The sequence below is a fragment of the Notothenia rossii genome (assembly GCF_949606895.1).
Source record: "Notothenia rossii genome assembly, chromosome: 4".
In the NCBI taxonomy this organism is placed as follows: domain Eukaryota; kingdom Metazoa; phylum Chordata; class Actinopteri; order Perciformes; family Nototheniidae; genus Notothenia; species Notothenia rossii.
In genome coordinates this window covers 73,994,228-74,022,193 of record NC_136902.1, presented here as the reverse complement: position 1 = coordinate 74,022,193, position 27,966 = coordinate 73,994,228, and the positions used below count along the sequence as shown (strand labels likewise).

The 27,966-nt window shown below is 44.6% G+C and overlaps 1 protein-coding gene across 8 annotated transcripts in view; it reads left to right on the top strand.

Moving 5' to 3' along the window:
* Window positions 1–27,966, top strand: part of igsf9ba (immunoglobulin superfamily, member 9Ba) — a 64,564-nt gene that overhangs the window by 28,308 nt on the left and 8,290 nt on the right. For 3 of the 8 annotated variants that reach the window (XR_013807843.1, XR_013807844.1, XM_079679228.1), the window contains exons 5-20: window positions 2,725–2,842; window positions 5,839–5,980; window positions 7,479–7,624; window positions 14,686–14,828; window positions 15,242–15,382; window positions 15,479–15,598; window positions 15,686–15,854; window positions 19,081–19,204; window positions 19,573–19,748; window positions 20,811–21,037; window positions 21,788–21,872; window positions 21,997–22,158; window positions 22,494–22,539; window positions 23,376–23,462; window positions 24,156–25,769; window positions 27,467–27,509. Coding sequence is in view for 5 of the 8 variants with exons in the window: in XM_079679228.1 (XP_079535354.1) it covers window positions 2,725–2,842; window positions 5,839–5,980; window positions 7,479–7,624; window positions 14,686–14,828; window positions 15,242–15,382; window positions 15,479–15,598; window positions 15,686–15,854; window positions 19,081–19,204; window positions 19,573–19,748; window positions 20,811–21,037; window positions 21,788–21,872; window positions 21,997–22,158; window positions 22,494–22,539; window positions 23,376–23,462; window positions 24,156–25,769; window positions 27,467–27,509 (3,543 nt within the window). In the remaining 3 variants the exon portion in view is untranslated. The remainder of the gene's footprint in view (window positions 1–2,724; window positions 2,843–5,838; window positions 5,981–7,478; window positions 7,625–14,685; window positions 14,829–15,241; window positions 15,383–15,478; window positions 15,599–15,685; window positions 15,855–19,080; window positions 19,205–19,572; window positions 19,749–20,810; window positions 21,038–21,787; window positions 21,873–21,996; window positions 22,159–22,493; window positions 22,540–23,375; window positions 23,463–24,155; window positions 25,770–27,466; window positions 27,510–27,966) is intronic. The other 5 variants (XR_013807842.1, XM_079679224.1, XM_079679225.1 and 2 more) reach the window with 5 other exon arrangements.

The following is a 27,966-nucleotide window of genomic DNA, read 5'->3' as shown; positions in this document are numbered from 1 at the left end:
AACAGGCATGCAGAAAAACAACAGCAGCCTCCTGCTGTTCCACAAGCCAATATCAGCCCTTCTGGATGCGTCAGTGAAGTGGAGCATAAATTGAGATTCTGCCTTCATCTCATGCCTCACTTTATCTACTGCTTTATTCATTCCTCTGTCCTCCTCCTCCTCCTCCTCCTCCTCCTCCTCCTCCTCCTCCTCCTCCTCTTTAATCCTCTTCCCCTCACCTTGGATTGAGTTCATCTCAAAGTACTGGAGTGGACTGATGACCGCGTATCATCAGATCCTGTCAGCTACAGTCACTGCTGCATGTGTGTAAGGATTTGATTTTTATAGATTCAATATGAAATCCCAGAATTTTAAAGGAGGCGTGAGTGTTGCAAAGTTGATGGAAAAATGCCATTATGCAAACATTCCAAGGGCGACGCAACCTCATTCGTATTGAGAAGAACATGTACGTGTATCTTTGGGCTCAATCTGCTTCTTAAACATACAGAGATGAGAAGAAAGAAGAGAAAGACTGAAAGAAATGAACAGACAGAACTAAGTAGAAACAAAAACACCTCCCCATTCAGCATGGCCTGTTTGTTGCAAACTAGCACACATGTATCTGTACATTGGTTGTTCAGGCCAAATCAACATGGCTTCTGCAAACTCCCAGAAAAAAGCTCAATGGGAAAGTTGCTCCCAGTAAATTTTTCATCAGATTTGTATAAATGATCTGGAGGTTTGAGTAAATTGTCTGCAAGGTATTGTGGCATTCAATGCGATTTTGGATTGACCATCAATGGTAAACATTTGAATAAAAATCTAGTTTATGCAAATGAAGGCAACTTTTGCCCGCCGGCTGTGCAGTGTTTTCCCAATAAATGCAACCAAAAAAGGAACACTGCTGGTTCAGAAAATGTACTTTGTTTGTATTTTCATGGATGAATTGCTTCAATAATTACAGATAAAAATTACACAATGAGCGAGCAATGCCATTAGTTCGCTTTTCGTTAGTTTTTATAGTAAGAACACACCTTTAACACACCTGTGAGTCCACAGCACAGAAGGATTTCTCAGTGTGAGAAACAACATGAGCTTTAAACAACAGCAGCTTAGTAAAACATACAGGTACTGTATGTGAAGGAACAGAAAACATGCAAAATCAAAGAAAAAAGTAATCAATTTGAATGTCTTTCAACCTTTTGGAATCGATACAAAGTGATTTCCAAGCCTCCATCGGATGCCTCACAGCTCACCAGTGTTTGGTTTACACTCCTGTCGCGCTCCCAGCATGCCTCACGTGTCGTATGTTAAGCAGCAGTGATGCACCAAGTGTTATCTTGTGATGGTGATGACACAGTTTGCCAACAGACTGACAGAAGTTAATAGTTGCTCGTGTTGATTCTCACTTCTCGGCTGTACACCATTTGAAAGACAGATGAATAGGAATAATTCTGCAGGCGCAGCCGATTGCCCCCCAGCTGCATGAATGGACAGACTACAGCTGTGTGTGTTACTTGAATGGACAGAGTCTCTCGCAACCTGTTGCATAATTTATGAGGGTTTTTCTATTAGGTTTGGTTCATGTGTTTCTTCACCACTTATTGGTTCTCATCAGTAGCTGCAAACAGGGACCCGCAGCAACATGGAGTTAGTCGTTTCCATGGTTACAACATGCAGGAATCAGACCTGGAGTTGATTAAAGCATTCATGACTTGTATGTGTTTGATGTGTTGGAGTAGAGCAGGGGTCTCAAACTCAAGGCCCGGGGGCCAAATCCGGCCTGCGACTTCTTTTATGTGGCCCCGCAAGAGCTTGCAAAGAATATAATACCTTTATTATACGGTTACATAAAAAGCATGTCCCACAATGCATCTCGTTTTGTGACATGCGCACTGAAGAGACTTGCAGTTATTTGCCCTGGACTTCTGCTTTCAGACTTAGTTAATTACTAAGTTATTATCCTATCCGATAATAATCAAATTCAGAGGCAATAATGTAATATAATACATTATTTTATATATATATATTTAAATAGTTACAACCGGCCCTTTGAGTGCAACCTTTATGCGAGTGTGGCCAGCGATGAAATTGAGTTTGACACCCCTGGAGTAGAGACACACCACACACTTAATTTAAGAACATGGGTGTTCTTATGTGTTATGTGTCATGGTCAGTGGGAGACTGCTCCCATGGTACTGCTTTTATACTATTTTATTACAAATATTGTGCTTTTTGGTCCACTAAAATAAAGATTGTACATACAAAAAAATATATTAACTAACAGCAGTCTGTTAGCAAAACTCTGAAAGGGACACAATATCCTCATCAAGTGCTTTTGATTATTTTAGGTATGTAAGCACACATTTCTAATACATGTTTATTTGCTATTCAGTGTGTTTAACAGTGTGTTATGGGTACCTTGACTTAAGCAAGTTATCTGAATTATAGCTGCATCTAACCATTTCTTTCAAGATCAATTCATCTGCCACTGGTTCCCTTGATGAATCCATCACCAGAAAAAATATTCAAATTCTAGAAACCCGAGTCATTGAAGTTTGAACACTATTGCCCAGAGAAAATCAAAGGATTATTTCATTACCAAATTTAAAGCAGATTATCTGTCAATTGATTTATCATTGGGCATCTAATCTGAATATTCCACTACTTGCTCTTTGCAACATTATGTGAATGTTTTGCATCAGAGTTTGGGTTTATATCTGTTTCTCCTCCATGTCACCACAGATACATGATGGCAGTGTCACCATCCTGGGCATCACTAGGGATGACAGAGGGGCGTACACGTGCCGGGCCTACAGTGACCAGGGAGAGGTGCTGCACACCACCCGTCTGCTGGTTCAAGGTACTGTATGTAGAGATGAAACACACTGCAGCAAGGCGCTTGCATTAGGGTTTATTCATAAGGGTTGTTGACAAATGTATCTATCTACTATCTACCTCAGGCCAAATATTGCATTTGCATCGCTGAAGTAGTTTTATTATTTATACTTGAAGGCATTTAGTGTAGCAGCATTCAAAAGAACAGCCTTGCAACTCTCTGGTGCACTGATGTATGTAACACACCTTCTGAGTCTGTTTCAGTCAGTCAATAGCTCAGTCTGGAGGTTGTGTGTGCATGTGTGTACATCCATGTGTGTACAGCAGGGTCTGTCTGTGAGAGTGTCACAGTCTGTCTCCGGTCCATTAACTAGGCTCTCTGCTAGACACAGATCAGATGGATGGTTGTGATATCAGCCTCCAGTGCTCTTTCTCTCTATCTCTCTGCCTCCTGATAAAGCAGGGAGTTAACACTGTGTATTTAATAAGCAACCGAGCATCTCACTCCTATGGTAGAGTTGGTGTAAGGTCTATTTTAATGCTTGACTTCTATAGGTGTAAACGGATATGAGTTATTACTCTACTCTTTGTGCCCTGTATAGTAAATGCATGTGCACACACTCACTGCAAACACACATTAAAAAATCATTGTGTTGTAACCCAGTAGATAGTGTAACCAGTGGTGCGTGTGATGCAACTGCATAAAGTCTGCAGGCCTCCAGCCAGCCACCCACTTTTAAACCACCACACTCTGCAGCAGTGGTGAGCATGTCACAACTGGACAATACTACATGTATATACTGCATTGCAATGTTAAGCAGATAACGCAAGAGCCCCGTAATTAACTAATACACTAAAAAGTAATTTTGTACTGATATGTCTAAAGCAACTGGGGTTATTTTTATTAGATCTTAACTTGAACATTCTTGGCCTTTTGGACAACAAACTATTTGGTGAATAGTATCAAACGACATAATGTACTCTATTTTCAGAATCGAGTGGGAATTCTACAATATATATATACAGTATAGGTCGTGACATTATGTGAGAAAAGAGTCCTCACATTATCAGAATGAACCAAAAGTATAACAAGAAACAGGTTTTGTTTGAACGTATATTATGATAATATTGTGATGAGCACACTAAAAGGCTGTGATTGGTTATATAAACTTTAACGATCCTGCGAAATAAAGTATTTTTTTAAATAAATGTTCAACTTTATTCAAAAAAGATACTTTTAAATCTGTCTGAAAAAAGAAAGATGATTCCGGTAACTTTTCCAAAAAATACTTTTGTTTTTGGTTTCTGTTTTCTTTTTTAATTCAACAACCAATCAATTAAGGTCCAATTTTTTTCAGATTTTAAACCTTTCTTTTATCTAAGATGTTGTTGAGGATTTTTCCCATATGGACAGACTTTGATGATTCAAAACAGAAAGAAGAGAGTGTTCTTCTCACCAAAGTACTTGTTAAAGATGGGTTGTTTATCAGTCTCTGTGGGGAGGAATAGTTTGTTTATATACATTGGATAACAGATACATTGGACAACATATGCTACAGTGCTCCTCAAATTGAGATATAGAGTAGCGGGATAATATATGGAAGAAGACTTTTGAATATTGGAACTTATTAAAGAAGATCTCATAGGGCCCCTTGATTTGATTACACCATGTTGTAAGATATTTCGTTTTCTGCCATGCAGCAACAACTTGAATAATGTCAGTGGGGTGTATTATACACAACCGACCAACATGCACCAAAACAGTGTTTTATTTCACCTCATAAAATCTTTTTTGTTTTAGAGTTAGGATGAACATTTGGCATGAAAAGCGCCATGGAATAAAATGTTGAATACGATTTAGACTCAGAGCAATAACAAGCAGATATCTGAGGAGTCATGATTCTCCCTCTTGTGATCTGTTTTTAATTGTTATGTGAGACACTCGCACAGTGCCGTCAGCGGTCCCACCTGATGCATTAAAGCTGTGCACGATGAGAGGAAAATAACCAGAAGGCTTGTATCTGGGCCCACTCATAACAGACAGCTTACCTTTCATGGCTTCTGCAGTTTTATAGCGTTAAGAGCGAACGTAGAGCACCTCGGCGATGAAAAGGTTACAATGTGAAGCATGCATAAAGCTCCAACTCCGACTACTATTAATTTCACTGAAGCCGCCTACACGCTGTATTTCACATCAGACTGTGGTGATGTATTGTAAATAATACATAGTGTGTGTTCTTTCTCAATTTGTTCCTGGAAGAAATGTCCATAATCCCATCCAAGGTGAAAGCAGAAAAGGCCTGCATATAGTTCAATATAATTTTTAAGATTTAACAATACTTTTCATCCCTTCAGCGACCTTCTCTACCGTCACTCTGTTAAAGTCAACCGTCAAAAGGGTAAAATCTGATGTTATTTTATTGTATGTTTGTTGAAATGGTTATTTTGTTTCTTTTTCCGACATTTTTTCAATTGAAGTCAGTGATGAGCTAAATCCCAAGTGATATTTCAGTTGCAGTCCAGTTGCATATGTATTGTGTATTGGACGTTTTATGAAGAATGCACTGCATAACACTGTACATAACTGTTTTTCAAATGGTCATTAGGTTTTTTCTAAATCTATGTATTCATTTTATACATGTTTTGATTTTACCGTCTGAATTTGAACTGTTTTGGTTGACTCGACCACTGTGTACACTTCATGCTCAACAACAGACAACAGACGACAGACAGATACAGTTAGCCATTCGCTGCTGAACATTGTGGAGCATATTTTCCTCAGGAATTCATGAAGACCAAAACAGAAGCCTTAAATTAAAGTAAATATTTGACTTTCATTCAACAAGACAGCAGATACATAACTCGAATAAATGCTAATATGGCTCCATGTTAGCCAAATTAGCAGTCAAGTTGTAAATTAGCCACTGTGTAAAGCTTATTCCCCCAAAAAACTGTCTACTAGCTTTACAACAAAACTAGTAGACAACTAAAACTAATACACATTGTTTCTCTTTCTCTCAGGGCCTCCATACATCGTCTCTCCACCAGAAAACGTCACTGTCAACATATCCCAGAATGCACTGTTCACCTGCCAAGCGGAGGCGTATCCTGGCAACCTGACCTACACCTGGTTCTGGGAAGAGGATAACGTCTACTTTAAGAAGTAAAGTTATGCTTAAGTTCACTTTTGTATTGAAGCTCAGGGAAACATCTTCTTTAAGAATGTATGACTTTTTTACTGGCACTTAAATCACCACACAGGCTGCATTTATTTAAAACCTTTGATATGTGAATGACATCATGTGTCTCTGTGATGTGTTTGTGTGTCAATATTCATGTGTGTGTGTGCCGGTGTCCTGTCCTCCTGCAGCCCCAGAGGCAGTAATAGTTCGCCTGGCGGGGGGGGTTTGTCTGGACAGTGCCAGTGCGCTCTGATGACAATATCACATGACTCAGACCTTGTGTCATCATATGCCTCTCATGCAGCGATGCTCTGAAGCGCAGCCAGGACCTCCACAGGCAGGTCTTTAGAGTCTGAGGGGGCTTTACAGCGGACAAGAGACAGAACAAGTGAAAAGGAAGAACAAGTGAACAGGAGTTTGACAGGCAGCGAAAAACAAGTGTCTAAAGGACTACCACAAAAGCAGGCACTGAAATGACAGATCTAATTCTTCTTTTTATTTGAGGAGGCAGGTTTAAGGCCTATCTGTGGGTGTAGGAGTTCAAAAAGTAGTAACAGTATCTGTGAGTTTTTTACTTTATTTTGTATTTTTAACTCTGCCAAGGAGGTTATATTTTTGGCTTGGTTTGTCTTACAGCAGGATTACAAAAAAATATATACATATATTTGTGATTTAATGAAACTTGGTGGATAGGAGCACAGGCCAACAAAGAATTATATTTTTGGAACAGATATGATTCACAGGGCGAATACACAAATGATGTTTAGTTAACGTGGCAGAATAAGTGGTGCATTCAAAATAATTCATAATAATCTGTAAAAAACGAGTTCCCAACTGGGAAATTTCATTTGAATTAAAAATTAATTAACTTATACTCTGCAGATCCGTTATAAGCCATTAGGAGCAACAGTTGGGTTTCTGATTTGTAACACATATTTACTGTATTAGGTTGTAATGCAGTTATATAAGTGTTCGTAATCCATAAATTATGCTTAATAAATTGTGGATTGGATTTTGTAAGATCCAATCGGTTAAAGGGATTTCTCACAACCTAGTTACAGAACTATTGTTCTTATTAATTACCATTACGAACCTTTATAAATCAGGATCTTCTTAAAAGTGCTTTTTTTATTTCTGGACATATTCAGTTTGAGCTTGAATTGCGTGGCATGAAAAGGAAAGCAGCTTCATTTAAAAACAAAAAAAAAAAAAAAAAACAACAACAACAACAAAAAACAGAATATGTGCTCCATCATCACAGTCATTTTAAATGCCGTCAAGGGGGACCAATGAGGGCTGTAGTAATTTATTTGAACGTCTTGCTCTGTACTCTGTGTTCTTTCTATGAGAGGCAGGTGCTGTTTGACTCTCTGCTGCTCCCTTATGGCTCCTTCATGTAATTCAGCACAAGGAGCAAATAGATATGTGCCCTGTCCTGATGGTGTGTTTCTGTAACACGATGTGTGTCTGTTGTTGCAGTGATCTGAAGCTCCGAGTGCGCATCCTAATCGACGGCACGCTTATCATCTTCCGGGTCAAGCCAGAGGATGCTGGGAAATACACCTGCAGTCCGAGCAACAGCCTCGGTATCTCCCCCTCGGCATCAGCCTACCTGACTGTTCAGTGTGAGTGTTACCCTGGCAACAAAGTGGATGGGGGAGGGGCGGGGAGACGGTACAGCGAGCTGTGTGAAGAGGAGTGTGAGGGAACAGTAGTATGGAGGCTGCTGTATTTGGCAGCGCTGCTCTGCCACTGTAATGCAAAGTAACCTTCTTGGATTTCAAGGTCAGACATGACAGAGAGTCACATAGTTTGTTTGGACCCAGCCTCTTAAACATTTCCATATTCGGAGTGGATTTTAATGATACAATTATTATCTATCCCGCCTCCATCTTCAATCCTGAATACAAAGATGGAGACAGCCTCGACCTCAGACTCCATTTTTTTCCTGTCTCTTTTGAATCTGGTTCCACCAAAAATAAAATGGTGACCTTTCTGCTCATCAGCTCTGGGTGAGACAGAGAAACGTCACTGCTGCCCATCTGAGGTTCTGTCAAATCCTCGGGTGATGAGCCAAATTTCTCCCAAGTTTCCGCTGCTCAATGATTACTGTGCTACAGTATGAGAGAGAGCAGGGGATTCAGAGGCACTGCAGCCACTGATTTCATCACTACACTGAAATACAGCGGACAAGGATTAAAGCAGTGGCCAGGATGCGGCAAAAAAAAACATTATTTGGCTCTGTTTATATGAGGCATCTCAGAGATAAAAGGTTAACCTACAGTTTGGCTAAAAATCACTTGAGAGTAATTTATTAAGGGTCTTTCAATAACTTTTAAAATCTTGATTCCATGTTGTAATATGAAACAATAATAAAAAGCTGAAAATATAACCACTTTTTAATATGTAGGTTTGATGTGTTAAGGTCAAATACTTTCGTACTATAAAATACGTGTACAGTACTTTTAAAGAGTATAAATGTAAAAATATGATGAAAACAATCAGTCAAAAATTATATTTACAAAAAACACATTAAGAGAATAAAACTATAGGTTACTTACGTAACCCCAGTTCTCAGAGTAACATGAAGTGAGATGTCTCACTATGGGATGCGCCTCAACGCATATGCACCAGAAGCATCAATCTCATTACGCCAATCCTGATTGGCTGGTGATCTTGACGCCAACGTCAGGGAATCCACCAACCCTATAAGTAGCTTGCGCCACGACGCAGGCGTCATTCAAAATAAGCACCTCTTCTCGCTTCGCCTCAGCAAGAAGGGCCGTCAGGTGAGACATCTCACTTCATGTTACTCTGAGAACTGGGGTTACGTAAGTAACCTATAGTTCTCATTCATAACACTCCGTTCGATGTCTCACTATGGGATATTGAGACTCCCGCATTGCCAGACATGCTTATCTCGAAAATCACCAACACAAAAACAGAACTTAACAGGTAGAACCCTGTCCCAATACGGGGCCCAGCACTGCGCGGGCCACACTTGGAGCAGAAACATCTAGCCTGTAAAAGCGGACAAAAGTGAGCGGCGAGGACCAGCTCGCTGCTGCACAAATGTCTTGAATGGAAACACCCTTGAACAAAGCCCAGGATGTAGCCAATCCACGAGTAGAATGAGCGCGCAGGCCCGTTGGTGCCTGCAAACCCTGACTCGTATAAGCCAGAGCAATCGTCTCCACAATCCAGTGGGAGAGCCGTTGCCTGGTAACGGGCTTGCCCTTATGAGGGTTAGCCCAAGATACAAAGAGTTGGTCATTGCACCGAAACTCTTTCGACCTGTCCATATAAGTGCGCAAAGCACGAACCGGGCAAAGCAAATTCGGCCGCTGTTCCCCAGAGGAACCTAGCGGTGAAGGAAATGCCTCAAGGTCAATGGGAGTGCATGAGCCAACCACCTTAGGCACAAAGGCCGGGTTGGGCTTCAGCAATACTCTCGTTTGCCCCGGGGCAAACTGAGTACACGAAGGATGCACAGAGAGCGCGTGAATATCACTGACTCGTTTGGCAGATGCCAGAGCCAGTAACAACACTGTCTTCAGTGACAAGTGCTTCATGTCAGCGTCTTCCAGGGGTTCAAATGGAGCTCGAGCGAGCCCATCTAAAACCACCGTCAAGTCCCACAAGGGCACCAATGACCTGGAAACGGGGAGGAGCCGGCGAGCCCCTTTCATAAAACGGCAGATCAAGGGATGTTGACTAGCCGTCTTTCCCCCAAAGCCCACATGGCATGCGGCAATAGCAGCCAGGTACACTTTGATCGTGGAGAAAGCTCTGTGTTTATCAATCAGATCCTGTAGAAATGATAGAATCACACCGACAGGGCATTGAAAAGAGATGTGTTTCTTTTGAAGACACCACTCCTCAAACACCCTCCACTTACAGTCATAGAGAGACCTGGTGGAGGAAGCCCTTGCACTCTGAATAGTGTTTATCACTTTCTGAGGGAGCCCCACTGTACTCAGGTTATACCACTCACGGGCCAGGCCCATAGCGCCAGGTGCTCCGGGTGAGGGTGAAAAATCATTCCCCCCGCCTGAGATAGAATGTCCCTGTGTAGCGGGAGCTGCCATGGCTGTCCGCACAGCAGCTGATATATCTCCGCCAGCCAGTACATTGCAGGCCAGTGTGGAGCTATCAGGATCAGTGTGTGGCGTTGTTCTCTCACTCTGGCCAGAGTTGGAGGAATTAGAGCCAGGGGTGGGAACGCGTATAGAAGGACCGGGGGCCAAACGTGCGCGAGCGCGTCCACGCCTAACGGTGCATTTAGATCGCGCATTGAAAAGAACAGCTGACATTGAGCATTTTCTTTTGATGCGAACAGATCTACCGCGGCCCGGCCGTAACGCACCCACAGCTGACTCACAATCGTTGGATGTAGAGTCCAGTCTGCGTACAGTGGTGCACCTCTGGACAGCAGATCTGCCCCGAGGTTCATCACTCCCGGTACGTGTGTCGCTCTCAGAGAGAGGAGACGTCCGCAGCTCCATAAGATCAGTTTGCGTGCCAGCCTGTGTAACTGTAGAGAACGCAAACCCCCTTGGCGGTTTATATACGATATCGTGGTCGTGTTGTCTGTCCTCACGAGGACATGATGTCCCCTGAGAGAAGGCAGAAAGCGTCTTAGGGTGAGAAACACCGCTAAGAGCTCCAGATAATTTATGTGTGACCGTTGGAGGTCTCTGCTCCAGAGACCCCTCACAGGTCGACCTTCGTATATGCCCCCCCAGCCCGTCAGACATGCGTCCGTGGTGACCACCTTCCGCGATAAGACAGCACCCATAGGCACGCCTCGCACCAGGAAAGTCGGGTGCAGCCAGTGGCGTAGCGCCGTTACGCAGTGCACAGTGACCATCACTCTCCGCGCGCCATGACGCGTGGGGTTTAGTCTGAGGGCAGCTACCCAGCGCTGAAATTCCCTCATGTGTAAGCGGCCCAGACGTACTACTAGGATGGCTGACGCCATGAGCCCCAGTAACCGCAGACACGATCTGAAGAGAACATATTTGCGTGGCTGGAAACGAGCGAGGCAAGCCCTGAAGGCTCTCACTCTCTCCGCTGACAGGCGGGCTGTGAAGGGCACCGAGCTCAGGCGTAAGCCCAGGAAGAGCACCGACTGGGCTGGGGACAACATGCTCTTTTCTGTGTTTATTACAAAACCCAGGTCGAGCAGGTGTTTCATGAGGATATTCGTCTGCATAATAGCCTCCTGCTCCGACTGTGCCAGAAGGAGCCAGTCGTCTAAATAGGTTGCCAGGCGAATCCCCTGTTGTCTTAACGGGGCTATCGCTGCCTCCGTACATCGCACAAACACCCGTGGGCTGAGAGACAGACCGAAGGGAAGCACTCTGTACTCGTAACAGACACCCTGAAAAGCGAACCTCAGATATTTCCTGTGTGGATAATATACTGGGATGTGAAAATACGCGTCTTTCAGGTCGATTGATGTGAACCAATCGTCCTGACGCACGAGACGCAGTAGGGATGTGTGAGTGAGCATCCGGAATTTGTATTTTCTGAGATACCCGTTCAGAGCCCTTAAATCTAGGATGGGGCGAATTCCATTCCCTCCCCGTTTGGGAACGAGGAAATATTTGGAATAGAAGCCGCTCTGACTCCGTTTGGAGGGTACGATGGATATGGCTTTCTTTTCTAGTAGCGAGAGAATCTCCTGCTCTAGAATGTGAGCCGACGCTCCCCGGGCATGTGATTGCACAATGCCCGAGAAGCGAGGGGGGGTGACAGCGAATTGGAGTCTGTAGCCCCGTGATATCGTTTTGAAAACCCAAGCATTTTCCACCTTTCGCTCCTCAGAGCGAGCGGGGATGTCACCATATCTCTGTTGTCTGCACCCTGTGACCGCATTGGTTGTGTTATGGCGCCCTCTAGTGTCTGAACACGGTGGCGCTCTAGGGTGACAACCTCGGTTGACACTGCGCATGCGCGCGGTGATGGTGCGTTCACAGGCCCGGCCACCGTCCGCATTCCGAGAGAGGCGTTCATAGCCACTCTCAGAAGCGGAGCAGTCGCCTGACTGTTTATTGACATTATTATTTGTCTTTTTAATATTTTCGACTGTGCCCTTGGCTTTAAGCCTGGAAGCAACAGTGGCAAACATTTTATTTTTAGACCCTTGTGTGTGTTTGTGTGACTTGAACGACTGGCAGGAACTGCTGCCAGTGCTGTGAAGTCTGCTTCCCTCATGGCGCGAACTGGAGGATGACGTGCAGTCATCACCCGAGGCGGCGGGAAGGCGGGAGCGTGGTTGTCCCCCGGAAACACATGGGTGCTGGATACGTGTGGAACACGATCCAGGGCTGAAAGAGAACAGGAAACCTCCAGCCCTTTCCCCGAGGGGGGGAGGGAAGGCTGTCAGGCTGCCCTCTTCTTCTTCCTCGCCTGGTGACTGAAAGTCTGGGTCGGCGGTGCCTGTGTGGCTGCTGCCGGGACCGGGGACTTTCTCGGCCAATTCGTCCGCGCCTCGCGTCTCGGTGGGAGACCGGGGGCGGGCTGTGGCTTCTGCCATCTCGGGACCTTGAACAGGGCCGAGTGCGGGGTAGCCTGGGGGAAGGTCCGTCGCAGGACCGTTGGGGGCGGCGGCTGGGCTTTCCGAGGGAGGCAAAGCTGGAGAGCTTCATCCTCCTTCTTCTTGGCCTCACACCGCTGTTGCATGGAGGCAAGAGCTGAGCCGAATATGCCCTCAGGGACGATTGGCATGTCCAACACGTCCTCCTTTTCCCGGTCGGGGAGGTTTGTCAGGTTCAGCCATCTGGCTCTCTCCTGCACCACCATCATCCCCAGCGATTTTCCTGTGGCCTGGACTGCACAGCGCTGCACGCGGAGGCAAATATCCGTGATCGCCATGATCTCCTCCCACACGGCCGGTTCAGGCTTCACCGTCATGTCCGCGCACAGCTCCGCTTGGTACGCGGTTAGCATGGAGGAGACATTTAGCGCCCTGGCGGACAAAGCAGCCGCTTTGTAGGCCCGTTCAGTCATTGCGGACTGGAACCGGTCCGCCTTTGTCGGCAGTGTGGGGTTCCTGCTCGGGGCCGCCGACACCCGCGGTTGGAGGTGGGCTGCCACAAGCGGCTCCATAGGAGGCATGCGGAGTAACCCGAGCTTCTCCATGCCCTCACAGTCCAGAGAGGAGGCTCCCTGGATTGGGGCCTTGCTGCTGAAGGGGCGGTCTCTCCAGGAGACCGACACCTCATCCAGCAGCTCCGGAAATACGGGGAGAAGTTGCCTGGTCAGCCTTGCGGCTTGGGGCAAGTTCTTTCCCTCGTATCTAGACCTGGAGGGCTCTCTGGCCGCTTCAGGCCAGGGGATGTCCAGCTTAGATGCAGCGCGTTGACACACGGCCTGCAGGTCCATGCTGAGGCGGGGGAGCGGTGGCTCGTCCCCGCCCGGGGAGGTAGACATGGCCTCAGGCTTGGCAGCCTGGGCAGACGAGACGAAGATGTCATCTTCGCCTTCGTCTGAGTCGGAAAGAAGAAACTCCGAGGCGTATTCTTCTTCCTCCTCCTCATAGTCCAGCTCCAGGACATCCTCCGCGGGTGAGGCCATGGTGAGGTCCAGTTGGGAGCCCCAGCTTGACACAGCACGGGGCCCCCTTCCCGCGGCTGTCGCCGCCACCGAGTCCCAGCTTGACACAGCGCGGGACCCGGCACCCGTGGCGGTCGCCACCATGCCCTGCTCGCCGGCCGGCGAGTCTACAGGCATGGGGAGGTCTCGGACCGGCATGCTAGCTTGGCGCGCTAGCCGCCGGCGGCGGCTTTTGGCGGTAAAACGGGAACAATGCCCGCACGCGCCGGGGGTGTCGATAGCCTCCTGGGCATGTTGCAGCCCGAGGCAAGACGAGCAGACCTGGTGTGAGTCAGTACTCGATATCTTTAGCCCGCAGCCGCAGAGCCGAGCCTCCGACACTCCGTTTCCTCTGGTGTGAGGGAGGGAAGAGTCCATCTTAGCTAGCCTTGGTGCGGCGTAGAAAGGACAAACGAGCAACAGGCGTGTTACCGTTTGCGGGAAAAAATCCAAAAACCTTACCGTTATCCGTTGGAAAAAAACGGCAGGGTAGATTCTGATATTAACTGGAGTGTTAATACAGTAAATTCCCGTGCGAAGCAAAAGTAGCTGGCGAGCGCCCGTCGACCGAAGGTTAGCTTCGTATATCAGTCTGTGGACCGTTAAGCTAGCTAGCTACTGATCTTTCTCGAGATGTGCTCCGAAGCGAGAAGAGGTGTTTGAATGACGCCTGCGTCGTGGCGCAAGCTACTTATAGGGTTGGTGGATTCCCTGACGTTGGCGTCAAGATCACCAGCCAATCAGGATTGGCGTAATGAGATTGATGCTTCTGGTGCATATGCGTTGAGGCGCATCCCATAGTGAGACATCGAACGGAGTGTTATGAATGAGAACATTGGTAAGCCAACATACATAGATTAAGTGTAGTATGTGTAAATACAAATGTGAAGATAAGAGATAATTTGAATAATACATGTGTAATCTAACAGGCCAACACTACATCCTTGTACAGCCGTTAGTATTTACCTTTTTTAACTTCACCTCTTTTATTCCTAGCAATGAACCTGTTTGTTGTTTTCTGTATTACATCAAACTAAATTGATGATGCATCTCGGATCACTGACAAAGATCTTTACTTTCCCTGCAGACCCTGCCCGTGTGATCAACATGCCGCCTGTCATCTACGTCCCACGGAAACTGCCAGGCGTCATCCGCTGCCCGGTGGATGCCAACCCGCCTGTGACATCAGTGAAATGGGAGAAAGACGGCTATCCCCTCAGAGTAGAGAAGGTTAGTGCTCATTAGTCTCCTCTTGGTGTTACAATACATTTACTGTCACACTTTAAATAAAGCAGAAATGTGCATAATATGTCACCTTTAAAGCATATAGTGAGTTTTTTTTAATTATTGTAATGGATCAATATACTGCTTTTATCACTGTCCTTAGATTTCAGTGTAACAGATCATTGAAGCTGTCCTTTTCTTCAGAATAATTCCTTCACTTTCAAACAAGTGTCAAGTAGATAAAGTATCTCTCTGCTCAGAGCGCTCCATCTGCTGCTCTGTTTATCTAATCTACTGTCACTGAGGTCACACAATATGTTGCCCTGCTGTTGACAGCAGGCCTGTATTACATAAGCATCCACTTTTTTAAAAAAAGAAAAAAAAGGGGCCTGTAATCATGATGTCCGCTTGTCTTTCAGTACCCCGGTTGGAGCCTGATGCAGGATGGCAGTATCAGGGTGGCGGAGGCAACAGAAGACTCCCTGGGCACCTACACCTGTGTGCCTTACAACGCCCTGGGTACCATGGGCATGTCCCCCCCTGCCACTTTGGTGCTAAAGGTACATCACTGCTCCTATTTGTTCTGTTTGCGTCATGTTACACTGATGTGCCCAGAAGACTGCATAATAGGTCTTGTGTTTGTATGTTTTCTCCAGGATCCCCCTTACTTTAATGTGAGGCCTGGGGGGGAGTATCGCCAGGAGGCTGGGAGAGAGCTTACTATCCCCTGTGCTGCTTCTGGAGACCCTGACATACCATCCATTACCTGGAGAAAGGTACAATTCACAATAACAGCATGAACTCACTCCCATTGAATCTTGTCAGCAAATGTGCATTTACATTTTTTAACCATGTAACTGTAGTTTCCATGTCCATTAAAGGTGGGGAAGCCGAGCAAGAGTAAGCACAACATCCTACCCAGTGGCAGCTTACAGTTTCTGTCCCTCAGCAAGGAGGACCACGGAGAATGGGAGTGTGTAGCCACCAATGTGGTCACAAGCATCACTGCCAGCACGCGAATCCTAGTCATCGGTATGAAAATCTGCACATGGATCTCAACTTCCTCAAACATATGACCTTTCTCAGTTATTTTGAGTTCATTGTGACCTCACTTTGCAGTGTGTGGTCTGAGTGATTTTTATGATAAGACCCTCATGCTTCAAACACCTTGAGTCTACCCAATTTCCCCTTGGGCATCATTAAAATTGCATTAGATCCTATCTGAAATAGCTTTATAAAGTTAATTTAAAGCCTGACTCTGTAATTACAGTGTGGTATCCTTCCCTCTGCTCAAAATCGTAACTACACCCTTTGTCTTTTTGAGTCATGGATCAAGGACATCTTTTAAACTTTTATGACATTTCTTAAGTGTCGACGAAGGCAAGCATAACTGTACTGTGAATTTCCAGATACCCAAATGTTAAAACTGCAAGCCCCTCATGTCAAGCATTGTAGAAATGTAATCAGCTTTAGTGCAAATTCTTGGGGTTAGAATTTGATAACTAGTTTTAATACTTTTAAGTAGCAGTAATAGAAGCCATTCTGAAAATATAAATGTCTTACACAAAGTTGTGTAACAGCCTTACTAACTTGTGATTATCATGGAAACTAAAGGATATCAAATACCTGTATACATATGTATAGTAATCGGAGGCCAACATTTTTTTTTTATTCTTGTGGAAACATTTATCTTAAGGCTAGAAAAGATATATTCATATACTCAATTTATTTAATATTTGCAAAATCAGGACTCAATTTCTCAATGACTCAAAATGTTTTCACTGGAAAGAGCACTATTGTTTCTTTTACTACAATAGTGCTTAAATAGAAGACATGTAAATGTGTATTCCTTGTTGAAGGAATAGTTCAACATTTTTGGTAAATAAGCTTTTTTAGACAAGAAGATTTACAGCCTGCAGCCAGTTAGCCTAGCTTAGCCTTAAAGGAGACATGTCATGGCCATTTCCACTGATCATAATTCCATTGTTGAGGTCGACTAGAATAGATTTATATTGTGCAATTTTCCTAACTCACATTGGTTTCTCAAACAGCATCTCTGTAAACTACGTGTATTCACTGAATTTCACTCTTTGCCTTTAACGGCTCGTTGTAGCTCCAATAGCTCCAGCCCCCACCCTCCCTGTGAGCACAGTGTGCTCTGATGGGTCGGGACGTTGTGAATCGCGCTGAGCTCCGTGGAGGTGTTGTTTCCTTGTTTAGCGACAGCGAAACACAGCCAAACTCATCCTGAGCACACACAAAGTCACAGCCCAAGTAAAAACAATAAGTGTGGCTTGATATTGAGTAAGAAAAAGGTTGATAAACGCTGTGAGAACGGGTTTGCAGAGAGAATATCGCCGCGATCCCAACTGTCTGTTATCAGCCGCCTGCAGCCAGGGAGGAGAGATCAGCAGAGCTGCCTGCACTATGTGTGTGTGTGTGTGTGTGTGTGTGTGTGTGTGTGTGTGTGTGTGTGTGTGTGTGTGTGTGTGTGTGTGTGTGTGTGTGTGTGTGTGTGTGTGTGTGTGTGTGTGTGTGTGTGTGTGTGTGTGTGTGTGTGTGTGTGTGTGTGTGTGTGTGTGTGTGTGTGTGTGTGTGTGTGTGAGGAAGTCCTAGCTCTGGGCGTTGCTACTGGGTATTCAGACGTCACAATGCCCAGGAAGAACATGAGAAATCTCCAACGAGGCGTTTTGGGGAGGTCTTTTCTGTGTTAGAGTTTTACTCCTTGCAGGGTGTACTTTGAGGGTTTTCTCTGCAAACTGTTTACATGCATAAAAACCTTCATAACACACAAGGGGACGGGTAATAACCGGAAAAGCAAGACATGTCTCCTTTAAGACTGGAAACAGGGAAAGGTTATCCTGGCTTAATCCAAAAGTAAAAAAAAGATTGCCAGCCCATAAACGTAATAAACAAGGATTATCTTATTTAATATGAACAAAACAAAAATACTTTATGCTTAGTTTTTACTCAGCTAAGTAATTTTCTTCTGGCTGTAGCCTCTTTTTAAAATATTAGTAAGCTTGTTTCTCTGAACCGAGAATTATTCCTTTAAATCTTTTTTTATTATGCGTACAGTAAACGCTCTGCAAAGTCACAAACCCTCAAAGTACACCCTGTAGCGAGTAAAACTCTAACACAGAAAATACCTGTCTATGCTGCCCCAGAACGCCTCGTTGGAGATATTTATTTTTCCATTTTTTTTCTTCCTGAGTAAAGTGACGTAACGAGTGTAGTGACGTAGCGCACACACACACACTCACTCAGCCTTATCTTTTTTCAGCCGCGGCTCCGCGGATTTCCGCACACACACACTCACTCAGCCTTATCAGCCGCGGCTGGCTGTGAGTCTGTGTGTGTGTGCTCAGGCTGAGTTCCTCTGTGTCTCACTGTCTCGCAGACCCCACGCCGCAACCAGGAAACAACCCCAGTAATCCAGCTCACACTAGACCCCACACAGCATTCTCATCTGTTTGTCATTACTGGTGTCATTTTCTGGTTGCTAACACACGCCATTGTAACACATAATCACTGATGTTCCGCTGTAACGGTGGTGGACTCATCAGAACAGAGTGGGTGAGTTGAACATTGAACAATGTAAATCTATTCTAGTATACCTCAACAATGGAATTATGATCAGTAGAAATGGCCATGTGATGGGACCTTTAAGTATTGTCTGCTGGTCTTCTACATATGAGCAGATCACTAAGTCTGCCCCAGTAGCCCGTGCCTGCGGCATGAGGAGGGGTTTCACTGTGGCCCACCTGGCAGCGCTCAGCCGGCCTCTCCGTGTGACCGGCTCTCAGCTGACAAGTGTCGCAGGGCAGAGGAGGCAGCTGTGCTCAGGTCTCTCCTTTATGAGAAGTAACTGGCTTCGGGCCACACAGCACATCTGTTGCGTGGGTGGGATGAGCAGAGCTGCAGACAGCGCTACTGCTCTTTAACTAGATCTTACGCTGATCACCACCTCAGCCAGAGTCGCATTATTATACCGAGAATGGGCGGGCGCATGATGCAGCACAGCATTTTAGAGGTGCAAACATCAACAAAATGCTCCTCGTTTTACTTGAGGTGCATTGTGAGCCCACATATTTGAATAAATCAGTAATACACCACCCATGTTAATATAATATATATATTATCTCACTGCAAGTTATATTAAATGCTAATCGTAAGCTGAAATATATACAAGTCAATTGGTAGACTGTGGTCTTTTAAATGTATTCCGTTCTTCCCTCTCTCTGTCCTGATCTTGCAGGCACCAGCCCACACGCTCCTGGCAACATCCACGTATTGCCCTCCACAACCTCTGCTAATGTGTCCTGGGAACCAGGATATGATGGCGGCTTCGAACAGACATTTTCTGTGTGGTACGGTCCAGTGTGAGTGCTCTTATTTAACTTCAAATCACTGTCTGCAGCATGCAGATGTGGAAACGCTTCCTGTGGGTTAAAGGCCTAGTTTAACAAACATGTTCCTCCTGCGTTTATGATCATACAATATGTTAGAAATTCAACCCCAAGTATTTCTTTGGACAGTATATTTCTTGGGGTTTTCAGTAGATGTTGTTTAAAATATTGCAATGCATTCACACTCAGCAATATGCATAAGTCACATGCACCATATAGGTTAAATAAACTGCAAAGCTTCAGCAGGTAATTAGTGAACAACACTTTCTTGAGATGAATGAGCACATATTTCACAATTGTTTTAAGTTTACCATTCTGTTTTGCCCTGTTTCTGTTCTCAGGTCAAAAAGAACAGACTTTGGGCCTCACGACTGGCACTCCATGCCAGTTTCTGGGGCTCAGACGTGGTTGGTGGTGACAGGGCTGGAGGCCGGGACAGAGTACCAGTTCAGTGTGTTGGCGCAGAACAAACTGGGCACGGGCCCATTCAGCCAAGTTGTGACAGTCAACACTTTAGGTGGGTTCTCAATTAAAGGAAACTTGAATACAGAATTAAATCAGCGACTTGCACTATTTCTATTTTCTAGAATGTCTTCAGATGCCATTCACGAGATTCTGCGCTGTAGTTGTTTTTAAATGAATGTGTACATATGTGTAATTTCTACTAGGGATGGGGCAGACATGTCATCCTTTACTTCCTAAATCCTGTACCTCTTCACTTTTATTGTTTTATGTTGATTATCAGAATAAATTATCTCTAAACATTGTTCTTTTTCAACAAACAAGATTCTTCTGCAATTTAATGAATGTGCCTAATTTTAAAATGTAATAAAAAAGGACTGTGTGGCCGTTGGATACAAAAAAACATTACATTTTTTATAAAAACACAATGCACATGAGCTGAGACCAGCTGACATTCCTTACACAGTATAGTGGATTTGTTCTCATGTGCTGAGTGATGCAACAGATAATATCTACCGCAACATTTTGACTTGTCATAGCAGGAGAGCAGAGGTGTAACTAATGACAGTAATGATGGCACTGTTCCATTTAGGTGTGCCAATAAGCCTACGTGCAAAATACCACAGTCATTATTGATGTTATTAGTTCCACTTGTGTTTGACAAGTCAACATGTTCAGAGAGAAATATCTATTCATGTTGAGAATGTAGCCGCTGTAGCTGTTTCTGATGTAGAAAAAGGAACAGATTAACATTTGTATTTTTTTCACATTTTTTGTGTTGTAATCCAACTCATGCCTCAAGGGCATGTTGCCAATATCCAGTCTTAGTGTCCCAAGGACTCCCAACGTCTGAACTGAATTAAAATTGAATGGTTTTTCAAATCAATGTCTCAGCAAAAAAAGGCATGAAGGCAGAAATGTGCATTGCTGTTTTTTCTAACATACAAAGGGCAAAGGAGTGTTTTATAAAGGCATGCATAGATCAATGAAAATGAGTGAAAAACAGCATTTGCTAACTGCTAAGTCAGGTTGTATCACATTTCCTTACATATGGAAATCATTGTCTGAATAACTTTCCCTCATGTTAACTTTCTTGTCCAACATGTCTTGTCCACAGGCTCTCCTCTGGGTACCCCAGAACCACTGGTGCTTCTTACTCCACCACGGTGCCTAACAGCCAATCGCACGCAGCACGGTGTCCTCCTCACATGGCTCCCTCCAGGTAACCACTCCTCGCCCATCGACCGATATATCATGGAGTTCCGCCTCGGGGAGAGGTGGGAGGTTCTGGATGACCTGATCCCGTCCACCGAGACCGAGCTCATAGCCAGAGACCTCGTTCAGGTCAGTTACAAATGCATGCAGTCCATACAGAAACATGGCTGTGTAAGGTGTGGCAAAGGGGTAATTGACTGGAAAGTTAATTAAGAGAGAATCTTGTAAACAATATCCCGAGTTCATGGTGATGAGCATAATCTACATTACATGTCGTTTGTTAGACGCTTTCATCCAAAGCGACTTACATACATTCAATACTGTGGACAATCCCCACAAGAGCAATTTGGGGTGAAGTGTCTTGCCCAGGGACACAACAACATGCTGACTGCAGTGGGACTCAAACTTGCTACCTCCTGATTCGAAGTCCAGCACTATATCCACTTAGCCACAGTAATCTAGTTATCATTTTATTTTTAAATAATGTTAACATTTTGTACACAGTCCACATTTGTATGCACATGATTTAACGTCCAGCTTAAATGTTCAAGAGGTGGTGTATTTTTTTCCGCCTCACTGCAGTATAATGCATTTTGAAAAATGATAATATTTATAAATGACAAAAAGTGAGTTTGTGTAACCTACATCACAAAAAAAAAGAAATGCAAACATGCTCGCTACAAGGCATAATCTCCTTTTAGTACGTGTAACAATAATAAATAAAGCGAACATCCTTTTATTATCTAAATTTCACCTACAGTATACACAGGTCAGTTTTCAGAGTCACAAAATGCTTTTTGAACAGGATCCAGTAACTTTGACACAAATCAGTGCATGAGACGGTCACGGGACAGTGTGTATGTTATCTCTCTCACACAGGAGTCCTGGTATGAGTTTCGGGTGATGGCTGTCATGGATGACCTGATCAGTGAAAGCAGCAACGTAGTGGGAGTGTCGAGCACCGGTCAGTTTTTTTATGATGTATTACAAACTGGAGTCCTTAAATAGATATGTTTATAGAGAGTATATATAGAGAGAGTTTTTTGTGTTAGTTAAGTCCCCTTTCACTCTCCTGTCTGCCCCATCAGATCCCTTCCCTCCTGCGGAGTTGCCTGATGAGGGGCTGGCGCGGCCGGTGGTGGCGGGTGTCGTGGCAACTATCTGTTTTCTGGCAGCAGCAGTACTGTTCAGCACTCTAGCAGCTTGCTTTGTCAATAAGCAACACCGTCGCAAACTGAAGCGTAAACCAGGTCCGCCTCCCACTCTACTTTAACCCACATTTAATAAATATAGTAAATGTTTGACCATGGATGAATTACTTCTGAGCCTACCAGGGCCATTGGGTGAAAGTGCAAGATAATAAATTAAATGACTACAACGGGATGCAAAACAAACAGAAAGAGAAACAACACAATGGTTGTATTTTGTAATTTTAGTCTGAGTTACTCTTATTTAGGATTGATAAGGTGCCTGTAAGGTACATGTCCAAGGGGTCCATTGTCTCACAATACACCCATGTGTCTGACTATGTATTATGGTTTTAAACAGAGGGAAATGCTGAATTCAAATGTCTTTGTCCTCTCAGATCCTCCCTTGTCGGTGACACACTTCAGGAAAAGCATTGAGTCACCGTAAGTAAGACTAAATGCCAAAGGTCCTGCAGGACGCTACTACTGTCCAACTTATAAATGCACCTTTACCAAAATGCCTCTTCCTATGTATTCTGAGACGAGGCATACACTACATTTTGACAATAAATAACAGTTGAAACTAAAAAAGTATTACATTTACTTTAAACATCTGGCAACTGGAAATACTCTTTTTAGAGCCTTGTTAGTAGAACTGATTATTATGCACATCATTGCCTTCTCTTTCGCATTTAAGTAAAATATCCGGACAGTATAGGCACACAGAATAAGCAAAACCCAAAATGGATGATATAAAAACACCATGATTATATCTTTGGGCAACTTGAAGGGTTTGGAAGAACATGAACAGTAGCAGCCTCTAGCGGATCAGTGGCAGATTAAAGAAAGTTAAAGCAGCAAAGTCAGCATTTTAGGCACATTACCCAGAGTGCCCAAGCTGCAGTATGTGTATTGATTTTTGATCCATCTGTATTCTTAAACGCTATCTGCTTTCTGCATGATTCAAATTGTGTAATAATGCTATTTTATGTTTAGCTGCACATTTAATGTACAGTCCGCTACATGTGTGTATTTGTCTGTCCGTCTGTAAATCTTGTTACATTTATGACTGCATTTCAATTTCATTTGTGGATATAATCTATGTAAAATCACATTGAAGAATAAATGTGTGTCTGCCTGAGACTTAAGATAAACCATCAGTATCAGATACCTTGTTTATTTTTTTATGAAATGGTAGGTCAGGAAGTTCAACCTTAGTCCTTCCTGAAGTGGCATAGTCAAAGATGAACCAGGCCCATGTCATTTGTCTCCAATCGCAGGCCTCCTCTCACCCCCTTGCCAGGGGTAGAGCCCTGCTGGGATGAGCCTGCCAGGAGCAGTTTCTTGCCCCCGCCCGCCAGCCCCCTGTGAGTGCCTGCCTGCACCAAAATACAGAGTGTGCTGCACTGCACTGGCTTGGCTGCATGGTTATAGCATTGCATAGAAATTATCAACTGACTATTTGTTGTAGTGAAGCCTACCGCTGGCCTATTTGCATGCACTAACTCTCATGCACCATACAGGGATTACTTTGCATTAGCTCCATGCATGTACAGTACAGTTCAGTACTGTGTATATGCACTCTTTACTCTGTATGTCTATCCTGACCCAGTAAGTGTTGACTATGCTGCTCCTGGTGTGGGCAAATGAGGCCTGGTTAGATGTCATCTGCTTTTCTCACATCACCATTTGGTGCAGCATATGGAAATTGCTCTCATGTCTGCTCACGAAGATTTAGATTCAATAGATTTGTGATACGGTTGTCATGGTTGCGTCGCTGGTTCTCCTCTCATCCCGTCATTCTAGCTTCATTAGCTGTCAGGATGATGCCACCGTCATAAACTGGTCATTATCATAATGTGGTTCATTATGGCTGCCTTAATAGAGTGATTTGGCTTTGTCTTGTGTCATCTGTTGAGCTTGGAAATGAAACCACAATCATGCCTATTCATTTACTGCATCAGACAGTTTTCTTTTGTTTAAGACACTTCATTCACCTAACCTTTAGGTGTCATGTGTTAAACTAAGACAGTGCCTTTTGTCTGCATTTTTTTGATTAGGTTATCATCTGGGAAAATAAGTCCAGAGAGCTCTCCTCCATCTAGGCCCCGCTCTCTTTCTTCAGACGGGTCCCAGGGCCCGGGGCTGTACGTCAGGAAGCTGCCCAGCCCTCTGAGGGATCGAGAAAAAGAGCTCTCCTTCTACAAGAAAACCAAGCGTGCCATAGCCAGCAAGAAATACAGTGTGTCAAAGTATGAGTCAGAGGTCACCACGCCTATTGAGCTGATAAGCCGCGGCCCTGATGGCCGCTTCACCATGGAAAGCCCACCGGCCCGCCGCATCCACGGCTTCCCCTTCGCAGAGGAGTCTGACATGTACCCCGAGTTCCGGCAGTCTGATGAGGAGAATGATTTTGACCCAGGGCCTTTGCCGCCCATCATGCCCACGCTGCGGCCCCAGCTCTCCCCAACGTCCTCCAGCCTGGAGTCAACGCAGCCCCCCAACTACAGCCCCCGCCTCCACAGGGCCATGGAAGGTATGAGCTTTGCAGAGGGCAGTGCACTTCACGCCTCAGGGCAGGCCCCGGCCTCCCGCTACAGGGGCTTTCCCCAGGGCCCGTTCTATGGGTATCTAGGCAGCCGCATTGAATCAGGGATTCCACCACCATTCTACATGCCTGACATCAGCCCGCGCAGCTCTGCTCTGTCCTCCCCCCCAGGCACCGCCGAGGGGCCCTTTGGTTACCCCTCCATCCCTGAGGAGAGTGGCGAGATGGAGCACCATCAGTACACTGCCTCTGGCCATTCTCTGTCGCACACACACAGCCCTCCGTGCTCCCCTGACAGCTGGCAGCCTCATGAGTTACCCTTCCTGGGTCTAGAGGGCCCACGGTTCATATACCCGCCTCACCATCCCTTGCATCATTCCCAGGACCTCCCTGATCCACCCCCATACCCTCCTCACTCTCACCCCCACGGTCGCCTGCACCTCTCTTCCCTAAAAGACCCATCAAGCCCTGGCCTCCTGCAGTTGGAGGTCCCTATGGCTCCCCAAGGCAGAGACCGGCCCATGGGGCCCCCGGTTAGGCGTTTAACTATGCAACAGGCCCAGAGTCTCGGCCATCTCAGACACACGGCCCACGGTGTGGGTGTACCAGTGTTGCCTTACCCTGACCCGGCAGCCCGTGCAGGGAGCCCAAGCACAGCCCCCAGTAGTAGCCCTCAGTCCTGGCTCAGCCCGAGAGCGCATCGCCGGGCAGACCCCAGCCTACCCCCATTAGTACTCCAGCCCTCCCGCCTCTCTCCACTCTCCCAAAGCCCCCTTAGCACCCAGCCAGGTTCCCCAGATATCCTAGTGCGGCCCCCTCCCCGCCCCAGCATCCTCCGCACCTCTCGGTCTCTGGAGATGCATGAAATCTCCCTGCAGCCCACTGTCAGTTTCTCCCGGAGGTCTTCCCCGTCCGCCTCTCCCACTCAGAGCCATGCCACCAGGCAACCCAGCCCCAGTTACCACGCCCACATGTCCTATGCCTCCACTGCAGCCAGTTACCCCTCCCAGTCCCCCTCTCCCCCTCTGGAAGGCAGGGATGTGTTCGGGCAGAGGCCGTCCCAGAGAAGGACGGAGGAGGAGATGCTGCCCTCAGAGCCCTCTCAGCTCCAGATATCAGCCTCAGGGTAGGTGATCCATTCCAGTAGAGAATAGTCACATATTTATTTAAAGGGGAGACTTTTCTTCTCGTCTGCTCTCTTTTCCAAATTTCTTAAGGAATAATTAAGATGCATATTGTACTTTGATATGCAGAAGGCATGTAATTGCATTTAACACACAATGTACCAGTTCATAAAAATGACATTTCCTAAACCTGTTGGCATGTGAAAAACTCAATTTGATTTTGATATAACGAATTATTGTCTTTATCATTTGATAGCTCTTAAATGATCTAATAAAACAATTGTCACAATGAAAATGTAGGTAAAAAATAATTACTGCAGGAACATTTAGACGAAACACTAAGCTAGATGCTATTTTTACTCTAAAGTTTGCTGTTTTAAAAACTGTGCCATTTCTTTCTTTCCCCCAAATTAAAGATTGGAACGAATCAAAATCAAAAGTTATGTTCTTGCTCAACTTTAACAGTTAACTGTATCTGTTTTTACAGTTACATACATTGTATTACACTATAATATAAAGAAAATGTATCACTTTCTGATAAATCCACTTTCTTTAAAATTATAAGCCACAACTAAAGGCTTTATTCATGTTTTTTAAACTGTTAAAGTAATATTTAATTTAAACTTTATAATCCTTATATAAGGAATCAGTTCTAAAAAAAAAACAAAAAACTTGGTGTCCCATTTTCTAATAGGCAAACATAAAAACTTAGTAAGTCATCTGGACAGTGTTTATAAATGTTAATATGTCATTAATATATTGCAGTAATTCTAGTCTAGAGCAATACCAAAGATTATACTTAAAATCACTAAAGTAGTAGCTTTAAAACACAATTAAAATACCAACAATACAAATACTTTAAAAATGGTATGCTGTTGGATTCAAAATATTTGTGCATCTATTCATTGTTGGCAGGACTAACTTTAGGTAATTACACCTCTGGGTATCCAGTCAATAAAACTCCTGAAATCAATAGATTTGTGTAAAATAATATATCAGCATTTATTTGTTGATGATTATATATTACATTATTATCTCAATTGGTAGTGTAAATGGTACGTATCCTTATGAAATGTATTCCATGCAATGGAGCATAAAGCAACAAAGGATTACAATTCTCGAGTGCCCTAGCACTATTAAACTTGCCCATTTACTTTACTGTACATTTTTGATATATACGTTTTAGACAAAAAGCTCTGCAGCCAAAAAAGCCAAAACATAGCTACCCTAAATAAGTGATGTGTTATAATGTATTAGTAAGTGATTTATCAACCATTAATAAATCAGTTATAAAAGTTAGAAATTGTAACATTCTGTATAAGTATATAGATATATAGATACAGTTTCCTAAAGAAATAAAACTATCAAATCTCATTAGAAGCGACAGTCTGATAGATCAGAGCCCTGTACACAGATTAGCATTCATCACCCAGGAGGTTTTGTTTTATATACACCTATATAACAATATAGCTGAGACTCATATACTTTTATGGCCCACAGTCATGTCTTTACTGCACACAGTCCTTCGCCCCTCACACCCACCTCACACCCCTAGTCACTACAACCATACAGTAGCTAAAGCCACGAGGCAGAGCCCTCGCTCCTGCACCATCACTGGCCTCTAAGGGAAGGTAGCTTATAGGGCTGCTGCTTTATAGAGGGTAAGGGTCTTACGTGATTTGTTTTTGATTGATCTCAGCTATCTGGGCAGCGTTGTGACCCGGTCCCCTACGCCGCAATAGGTAAGGGTCGGACCCATGTCTGAGAGGGAGGGGTCAGCAGGGGGAGGGCTCTAATCACTCTCTCCTTTAAAGGGGAATCGCTTTGGGTTGTGCCTCTGTGCTGGATTCAAGTGAAGTACAACTAATGGTAAAAATTACTGCAGGACACATTTGTCAATACTCTTCCCAGGCACAGTAAGCCTGCTGCGGCATAGGCTGCAGTTTTTAGGCTTGTGAGCAAGCACGAGGAGCGGTTTTGGACTGTGGAGAAGCATTTTTGTCTTTGGATTGTATTTTGAATACAGACATGTTTCTCTGCAACCAAAACAAATAAGCCTTGAATCAATAGAGGACGCACATGACTGATAGACTGGAGTATTCCCCTTTAAAGTTGTGTTCCATGTGCAAAATGCCATGCATGCATTCTCTAAACTTCTCTCTACGACCAAACAAATAACAACAATTCTCAAACTAAATT